Source organism: Lygodium microphyllum, chromosome 17 (assembly GCF_053477565.2).
Source record: "Lygodium microphyllum isolate KBCC chromosome 17, Lygodium_microphyllum_v1.1.10, whole genome shotgun sequence".
NCBI classification, from domain to species: domain Eukaryota; kingdom Viridiplantae; phylum Streptophyta; class Polypodiopsida; order Schizaeales; family Lygodiaceae; genus Lygodium; species Lygodium microphyllum.
This window is the reverse complement of record NC_141151.1, coordinates 138,060,014-138,069,945: the sequence shown is the minus strand read 5'-3', so window position 1 is coordinate 138,069,945 and position 9,932 is coordinate 138,060,014. Positions and strand designations below refer to the sequence as shown.

The following is a 9,932-nucleotide window of genomic DNA, read 5'->3' as shown; positions in this document are numbered from 1 at the left end:
TTATTGCATCAGAATTGCTCCAATAACATCTTCTCCAACTAAAGGATTCACAAAAAATTAATTTTTCCAATTAGATGCTTGAACTAATGATGTATGACCCACAGTTTCCTTGACCTTTTGAAACACTTCCTTAGCCTCTTTAGTCCACTCTAAAGGATCCTTCTTGGCTACCATCTGTAACAGATAGAGTAATTGAGATGCCAAAGGAATGAACCTTGATAGATATCTTAACTTATGAATAAAAGTCATAAGTTCTTTAGTATCTGCACGTGATACTAAGGTTAGTAGAGCTTCGACTTTTTTAGGATCATGCTCTGTACTATTTTTCGAAACTACATGACCAAGAAGTTTCACTTTTGGTTGGGCTATCTTGCATTTTTTTGGATTTAACTGACAATGGTATATCCATCCAATCTTTCAAATACTTTGTCAAGTTTTTTCACAATGTTCTAATCTTGTACTATGAACACAAATATCATCAATGAAATCTCTAACAAACTTCCCTAAGTAAGGAGCTAGCACTCTATTTACCCTCCCTTGATACCAAGCCAGTCCATTACTGAGTCCAAAAGGTAAAACTCTATAGCAAAAACAACCCCACGGTGTTATGACTGTCATTTTCTTCTAATCTTTAGGAGCAATGGGTAATTGAAAATATCCGAAATATCCATAACAAACACTATACCTTTCAAAACCTACAACTGAATCTAAAATTCCATCTATGAAAGAAAGCTGATAATGATCTCTTTTTGTGATGGCATTTAGAGGTTTATAATTTACACAAATTCTCCAACCTCCATTTTTCTTTGATGCTATAACTATTGTACTTACCCATTCTAAATGTTCTACAAGATAAATAAATCCTACTTGCAATAATTTATCTACTTCTTCTTTCAAGACTACATTTGTTTTGAAGTCAGGGGTTTCAAATTTTGACATACTACCTTGGCATCTTCTTTCAATTCTATTTTTAGCCCTTCCCCTTTCATTCCTCTAATTTTTGTGTATGAAGTTGCAAAAAGATTTGGATACTTATTGATGAGTGTATGATATTGTTTTCTTTCTCCTTCTGTCAAATCTTGACTCAACGTTTTTTCCAAAAACTCTCTTTTTTTTGTGGAAATTTGAGGTCTTTCCATTAATTTTTCTAGTTCCTCTAGTTTCCCTTCTTCATCATTTTCAAGAAATCCGTCTTTTTTATTTCCTTTAACATTTATAATTTGGACTTCATTTGAAATTTCTTGTGAAAATTCTTCTTCTAAAGATGATTCTTCATCCTTTAATAGGAACAAAAGTCATGTTTCTTTAGAAGAAAGATTTAAATTAGGATTTTCAATGTTTCTTGATACCCTTGAAACTATTGATGGTTCGATATGAGTTATTAACTTCACTCTGTTTCCTAAGGATGTTTCCGTCTTTTTGTTTTTTTCAATTTTTATTGATGAAACTTCTAGATCTGAATCACTTTCTGAACTTTCGTTCTCAATTTCATTTTCATCTTCTGTACTATCACTTTCCTCTTCTTCTTCTTCGCTGGTATCCTCATTTACTAATTCATTTCTTGATTTCATATCAAACTTCTTTGGTACTCCTCTATGGTCATAAATTGTTATGGTTCCTTTTCCCCAATGTTGTATTACTCATGCCTTCCTAAGCCAGGGTCTACCTAGGATAAGCTAAAATGCTCCTAATCCTACTGGCATAACATGACAAGTGATTTTCATTGCAACTCCATACACCTTGACTTCAAGATTTTGAATTATTCCTATACATTTCACTTTAGCATGATTTTCAAGCCTAATTCGAAATCCAGATCCTAAAAATATTCGAAGTCCAAATTGTTCTACACATGCTTGGGTAATCACATTGACTTGTGCTTCTACATCTATTTAAGCCTCTCCTATGTTCTGGTTTTTATACCAAGCATCAACTACAAGACAAATATCTGGTAACTCATCTACACTCAAAACTCTTACAGTCCCTTTTTTTCTCTCTCTCCCTTTCAAATTTACTATTTCTTCCATTGCCCTCTGATCCTAGGGCACAACTCCATCAACTGAGTAAAAGATATATCAGCTTTCCTACCCATCATATCCTTTTTAAGGTCATAGTCACTCTCTCCTTCCCCCAAAGGAATATCAATAGCACGATAATGTTTTCTAAGGACTCTCGATTTATTTTCTTATCTTTTATCTTTCTTCTCTCCTCTCTTTGTTTTTCTTCCTCTTTCCTCACCAGCCTTACTAGTTTCAGGTTCATCTCTCTCATCATTTCCTCTTCTTCTTTTAATTGCAGGCATTACATCAACAATTTTACTTTCCTCTTTTTTATTTTCTAAAAGAATACAATTTATGGCAATTTTCCCTTTCTCCTCTTCATTTAACCTAGGTTCTTGAGAAGTAGAATCATTTTTTATTTCTATCCCAAAATAATTATGTCTATTGGAAAAATTTTGAGGTAAGGGATACATATCCCCCCTTGCTCTAGGTGGATACAAACAGTTTGTACTTATATGACCTATCTCTCCACATGAATAACAAGTTACCATTGGTCTACGAATATATCCTTACCATTCCCTCCTCTTCCACCTCTCAAATTTTCTTGATTAGATTGTCCCATTAGTCCTCCATTACCTCTTCCTAAGGATCAACCTCTTAAAGCTCCTAACCTCAAGTTTTGCATTTGACCTGATAATTGATCTTCAACTTCTGGTGCTAGTTGAGCATTTTGTATTGCTAAGATTTGATAATTTTGTTTATCCCTTTGCCAAGTTGGATCTCTATTGTCAATAGGTGTTCTAAATGACTCTCTTTTTTAAAATTTCTCAAATTTTCTCTCTTTTTCTATAGCAATTCTCACATCTTCCTGAAAAGTACTAGGTTCTTTAATTTCCAATTTTTTCCTTACCTCTCCCTGCAGTTTTTCTACAAAATGTTTTATTTTCAACATTTCTGGAGCTTTCTCTCCTGGGCCTAAAGATACATTCCAACAATCCCAAAGTCTAGTGTACTCCATGGCATAAAATTCTATGGTCTTCTCGCAAGTTTCTATTTTTCTCCAAAGGTCTTATGAAGTCTCAATTTCCTTAAAACAGTCAAGAAACCCTTGCTTAGTTGCTTCATATTCCATAGGAACAGGAGGATTTCTCAATCTAAGGGTCTTTTCATAATCTTCAAACCAATTACGACCTTCATCCAATAATTGAAATTTGCAAATTTGGAGTTTCAGGGATGAGTCACTTATTCGCTGGATAATACATCCAAGCTCTAATTTTTTGAAGAATCATTGAGGATCCTCTCCCTTCTTTCCATAAAATTTGGGAAAAGAACTGGCCATCAAAAAATAATCACAAACAAGAAATCAATCCATAAATCACACAAAGTCAAAATTTTCAGCACTCCTCAATGGGGGCACCAAAAAAGAGATGTTACATGAGCGGTGATCAAGACCAAGCTTCACTCACAACCCGATAACGATACATTTAGGAGTGCTGGTTGAGAAAATTGACTTTGTTAGATGCACATCGCAACACAAGAAATTTTAATGTTTCTCAAACACTACACGAATCACACACAAAACCACACACCAAACAAAGAATGCCTTTCGTAGCTCAAAACGACCTAAAACTCGAATGCGAGTGGAGCATCACTTTAACTCAAATTTCAAAAACACCAACAATTCGAAAACAAACCCAAGTGAATTGTATTCTCATACCTTGAAAGCCTTGAGCTGACACTCGGCACCACAACCTGCAAATTCTCCGACTTCACTAGTTGGCACAACAAGAGTCTCTTCTCTTGCATATGACCCTCCTCTCACATCTCTCACAAGATATAAGAAGACTCAAACGGGAACCCCCCAATAGGAATTTTCAATGTGCATACGTTTGGTATTTCCTTTTAGCTTTCTATAAAGCCTAAGGTCTTTTTATACATTTTACTTTCAGAACATTAAGACTAAGCTTAAAAGCTTATGCTTTTATGAATAGCTTTTAAAAGTTAACATGCTTGATATGCCGCCCTTTTTCTTTCGACTTATTATAGGCCTCCTAAATCAACGGGATTCTCACCTTGCCTTCTTCTTCGGTTGTTTGCCATTATTGCTTGCTTCTCAAATAATTGTTGCCTTCTTCATGACAGCTGCCATCTTTTGCATGTGTCAATAGCCAAACTGCCTACGATCTGTGTATGCCATCATGATCCGTTAATTTTGCACGCAGTTTTTCCACTTCTATGGCCATAAACACAAGGTTTTCCTTCATTGTACCTCTCTGCTCTAGCAATTCTGTGTTGGCATTCTTCTCAAACTCAAATGTAGTTCTTGCACGTTGAATCTCGTGCCTGAGAATTTCCATTTTAGCTTTCATGGTTGGAACCTGTTGAGCATCAGTACAAACCATCACTAGCTCGTGTTCTTTGCTACACCTGTGCATTTAACTCTTGACGAGATACATGAAGCTTTTGAGCATGAGCTTGTACTCTCTGTAGTTTACCCTTCAAGGGCTCAATATTTCGCAGTTCAGATTCCAACTTGGCAACGGCTACTCCACGTTCCGCCATCCATCCACCTTCGAATAGATCGTTCAATCTTCCTTCTCTCATCAAAGAACTTAATATTCAGATATCAAAGTGCCATCTTCTGTTCAAGTTCAACATGGCCATGGAGTTCAGCTTGCTTCTTCAAGTCTTCTAATCTCTTCTATTGAGCATTCTTTACCTCCACTAGTAAAGCCTTTCTTAGAAGGTGCTCAATAGAACAGATTTGATTTCTGATGGACATGACTTGGCCTTCTTCTTGCTATCTCTATGGCCCACCTCGAGGCCTCTGTTGCTAACAGCGGCTCCTGTTGCGGAAGAGGAGGATGAGACGGGGGCCTCCCCACCACCCTATGCTTGCCATAGCTTCTGTGAGCCATATGCTCTTATGTTCCCCTCCTCTCACACAACTAGTCCAAACTAGCCTTCTAACAGAGGCTACTCCAAGCATCCAACTTATGCCATATCTATCTCCATACAATCCGTACGTTGACTCGGACCCATACACCCCACCATATTCTACACCTTGTCCTCTTGTATGTCATACCAAACAAGATCCTTGATTCCAGGAGATCCAATAGGAATTTCAAGCTGATGTTTAGTACCGTACTGTAGAAGGAGTATTCTCCTCATCTTCATATCTGACTTGAAGGATTCCAGGTCTATTCATTGCCAAGAGTGCCCTGCATCCACCCTCCTCTCAAAGCTTCAAGAAGTCCCACAAGCTTCCGTGCAAACATACCTTCTACTTTTTCTGAATCCTAGACCTCTAACAAGCGTCTGGCTCCAGCTTTTAACTGTGTTAGATTGGCAAGCAACATGACCAACAACTTGTTTATCGATTTTCTTGGTCTTGGTTTGTTGATCCTAGCTTTGTCTTTTTCTTTTGGCACCGGCTTTGGCTTCATATTTTGATCATCATGACTTCTTCTTTGGTGTACTTCATGGTGGTCTTCTTTGCCTGCTTGGTCTCTATACTCTTCTTAATCTTGATGTTCTTCATCTTCACTTGGGATTAACCTTGCATTTACATCTTCAAAAAACATAAGGTCCCACTCTGTCTATATTCCTTGTATCTCCAATGAAAAAGTGCATTTTGTCAAAGTTCTCTTTGCCAAATAAGTTGACAGCTTTCTTTGCATCTCGTAGCAGGACACGAGTCGGAACATCCCTAACCATCAGTGCTGCTACTACAAGTTGCCTTGATTATTGTATAAGGAATGTGAGAAGCCAAGACATCCATGATCTGATCCATGTATTTACCATAGAAGACATCAAGAAAAGGGCTCTTCCCAGTTGATTGCTTGCAAAGAGCACATATCACCATAAAAAGCCACCTTGACATGCTCCTCAATTCTTCAATAACTAATAATTTCTTTTATATGTTCTTAGCTTTTGTTCATGCAATGTGCCCTAAGAAGTATATGCTTTGGAATAGAAATTCGTTCCAATACATACATGATTTAAGAAGATATGCAAATTGGAATTCGTGCTATGCAAACACTCAAGCAATGCTCATACAAAAAAATATGGATGCACTTGAAGATATTGTGCCTAGCCTATCTACTCGTGCTTGTGTGTCATGGAAAGTGCAAACAAAGTTCCTTAATTATTTAAATCCTTAACCTCACCCCTCAACTCTCAGCAAGAAAATATGTCATACTCCGCTCCACCCACCATAATCTCACCGTTGCTTTGGAAATGATGGTCCTCAAGATGTTGACCAGATAATAACAACCCATCTCATAATTGGCGGAGTCCTTCATGACCCTCTAACTCACCAAACCACCTTATACACTCTATCAGAGGTTCCTAACTTTGTGATGAACATCCCAAATATCATGCATGCAAGAAATGTGTGTGCTGAATGACAGGTGATCTCTCATGTGCGTATGCAACTAGGATTTACTACATATAGTTGCAGTGGTGTCAAAGGGTTTTCAAAAGCAAAGTCGCGTCCATAGAGGACCTTGACGAATTTCAAGATAGAAGATCAATCAAGCGAATAAGCAAGATGAGAAAATGATGCCAAAAAACAATTGTATTACTGCCAAGATGTTTACAAAATACAAGATGAATTCCAATCTGATCAGTCCACTGGTATGCTTCACTGGTGTTATACTCCCCACTGGTTTACAAAGAGCATAATAATTCAAAATCTAATTCTTTGTAATCATTGAGAAGTGATTCAATGTCCTCAACCTGTAAATCTCCAACTTTGGCATATAGAAAAGGGAATTCACTTGCAAAATGACTTGCTTTATCGGCTTCTAGTACAACACTATATCCAACAGCCTGCAACTTTACAAATCTGTTGACAAAGGTGATACTTCTCGGGTCTGGTGAGCCTCTCTTGAGGCATCCAGTTTGACAAAACTCTCCACCTTCAGAGCTTGTGCAAAAAAAACATCCAAGCAAGTTCTGACAGAGCCCTGTGCTTGAACCTCAAGAGCTAGCAGTTTTTCTGCTGTGGGAATTTTCTTCCTCTTTGTATAGAGAGCCCTTGACATAAACATAGGGCAAGCTATTACTCTGTCACTGTTCAGCAGATGTTATGAAGATTTCCTCTCTTTCTTCTTGTTTTGGGCTTTGCTTCAGCAGATGTTATGATGAGTGCTTCTTCTCCTTCTTCTTCGTTGCTTTAGCAGACGTTATGACAGTAAGGATGAATGATAGGAGCTGACTTCAACAGTCATGGAAGGCAAACAAATATTCGTTGTGTCTTTACATTATTGTCCTTAATTTTCATCTTGTTTCTTCATTTGTTTCTTCTTCCTTCTCTTGTGATTCAGCGTGCACAAAGGATATGACAACATTCCGGAAAGCAACCAGGTCTCCATTCCATAGCTTTTTCAATGGCGGTGTTGTCTCGTCAAGCTCCTAATCTCAAGAAGATGAGAAGATGTGCGCCTTTCTTCTGAAGTTTCTCTCTCTATCCTTAGCTTGAAGCACAAGCCAGAGCTCCTGATTGTTTTCGGTTGTATCCTCCTCTCTGTTCTTCGATGGCAGACTCCCCTCTACTGCCTGTTGTCGTTGCTTTTTCTCCCCTAGACAGAGTTTTTCTCGTGTCCTTTTTAGCATACAACACGTAGCTTTTTCATACAGAAAAGCGGCCCCCCCTCCTTCATTCACGTTGACTGCAATTTAAAGATGATGACTAGCCTTCTCCGTTAGCTCTACCTGGAATGGTCTCAAGTAAATCTTCTTCTTTCTCCATGTCACGGTCTTGGCACAAAAGGTCTAGGACAGAGTTGTAATGTTCTAATTTTGGTAGAATGCCATACTCATCTCTCATGCTCTTTAAATGCAAAAAAACCTTTCTCAGTAAGACTAGCATGACTGCATGCTGAAATCAAACTGAGAAATGCTACACTGTCTGGCTTCAAGCCTGCTTGTTGCATGCTTTCAAAACTTTGCAAAGCCATACGATAATCATTATGTTGTACATATCCTGCAATTAATGCACTCCATACCAAAACATTTCACTCAGGTACACCCTCAAACAGATTCTTTGCATCTTCAAGGCTTCCACATTTTGCATACATATCAATAAGAGTAGTAGCGATGACAACATTCACTACACATCCACTATTAATAATGTAACTATGGACCTGCCTGCCTTGATGTAATGCTGGTATATTGGCACATGCCTTCAAAGTGTAAACAAAGGTGACAAGGTCAGCCTGCACACACTCTTCTTGCATGTTCTTGAAAATTTTAAGAGCTTCCTGACTGTGGTCATGCAGAGTGTAAGTGGCAATATGCATTCCATGCCATCAAAGTTTTGATCTGCAGTATGTCAAATAAAATGCATGTGTCCTCAAGACTACCTAAACTAGCATACATGTTCATCAAGGAGATACCAAGAAATGAATCTGCTTCCCAACCAGTCAAAATGATTTGGGCATGAAGTTCTCTTCCCTTGTCTAGGTAATTTGGACTAAAAGGTGCTTTCAAAATGCAAGAAAATGCCACAGGATCTAGTTCTATGCCTTCTTTTTGCATTTTTTCAAAAAGATACAAAGCCTCCTGAATGTATTCTTGTTGGGTATATCCTCCAATCAAAGAGCTCCATGTCACAACATCTCGATTGGTTAGTGTATCAAAAATAACATGTGCATCTGGTAGGTTTCCATACTTGGCATACATGCCAACTAGAGCATTACAGATAAGTTCTTCTTGCTCCAACCCCCTCTCCACTATATTGCCCACGCAGAACAAAATGCAAACACAATGACTAAGTATGCACAAAGTAACAAATGTCACACACACAAACTTTTTGGTGGATTCCATGCCTCGGATGTGCAACAGCACGACATCCACCCCCTCTGATCTTGCGCATCCTCCGAATGGGCCAACTACCCATGATCATTATCGTCAAGATCCACGTATAGATCAATCTCTTCATTGTCTATTTCTGGTATATTAGAAGGTTATCTGTAATATCATCTGTCTCTTCTACTAGAGTTTCTTCTCATTGCTCTTCTCTTGCAAATTCTTCCAATGCATAATCCTCATCATCTCTTTTCTTGAAAATCTTGATTCTTTTTCCTGCAATGGGCACTCTAAGCATTGTCCCATCCAATTCTGTCAGCTCATATGTTGCATTGTCAAAGACATGTCTGACTATGTATGGCCCAAACCATCTTTTCACCATCTTCCGAAATGCAATATGCTGATTTTCAAGGCTGCTATCAAAGATTAATACCCAGTCTCCCTCTTCTATTTCTCTAGGCCGCAAGCGATGCCTGTTGTCAAACCTGTCCTTATTTCTAAGTCTAGCAACCTTCAACCTGTCAATATCTAGCTGAATAACCTTTGGTCTTCTCTCCAATCGCCGGATCCAAAGAGCTAAGAGCTCCCCTCTTGTCAAATCCTCCTGCCAAGGTAAAACTGACCAAGTCAAAGCACAAGTCTCAATCGGCATAACCGGTTTCTGACCATACATCAACTCTACGGGTATATATCATGTGGTAACACTGTGAGTTGTATGATCAGCCCACAAAGCAAATGGTAGAAATCTTGGCCATTCTCCAATCCGTCCTCTGCATGCTTTGGCTAATGCTTTCACTATCGGCGGATGCCCTCTTTCACTCTTTCCATTTTCCTCTGGATTGTATGCTGTGGTTAGAGCCAACCTGATTCCTAGTTGAGAGAAAAACTCCCTAGCTTCATCTGCATCTAATTCACCGCGATCTGCAGTGATCTTATCCACACAGTCATACCTACAGAAAATTTCTTCCAATAAGATGACAACACCTAAAAACATGCCATTTATTGCAACAATTTTTTGGCAAAATTGTATACAATTGACACCTTATTACTAAATTTTTACATGAATTCAATGCAGATGCGGTGTTCGTTGTTGCTGTCCTTGGAGGCCGTGTCCTTGCAGTC

At 38.4% G+C, this 9,932-nt stretch overlaps 1 protein-coding gene across 1 annotated transcript; it reads right to left on the bottom strand.

The window, feature by feature from the left end:
* Positions 1 to 4,174: 4,174 nt before the first annotated feature.
* On the bottom strand, positions 4,175 to 4,559 carry LOC148022406 (protein FLX-like 3). The gene is made up of 2 exons (XM_087696861.1): positions 4,425 to 4,559; positions 4,175 to 4,375 (listed from the first exon to the last, which is right to left on the bottom strand). Exons 1-2 carry the CDS (start codon positions 4,557 to 4,559, stop codon positions 4,175 to 4,177), a joined length of 336 nt encoding a protein of 111 aa, XP_087552987.1.
* Positions 4,560 to 9,932: the final 5,373 nt, after the last annotated feature.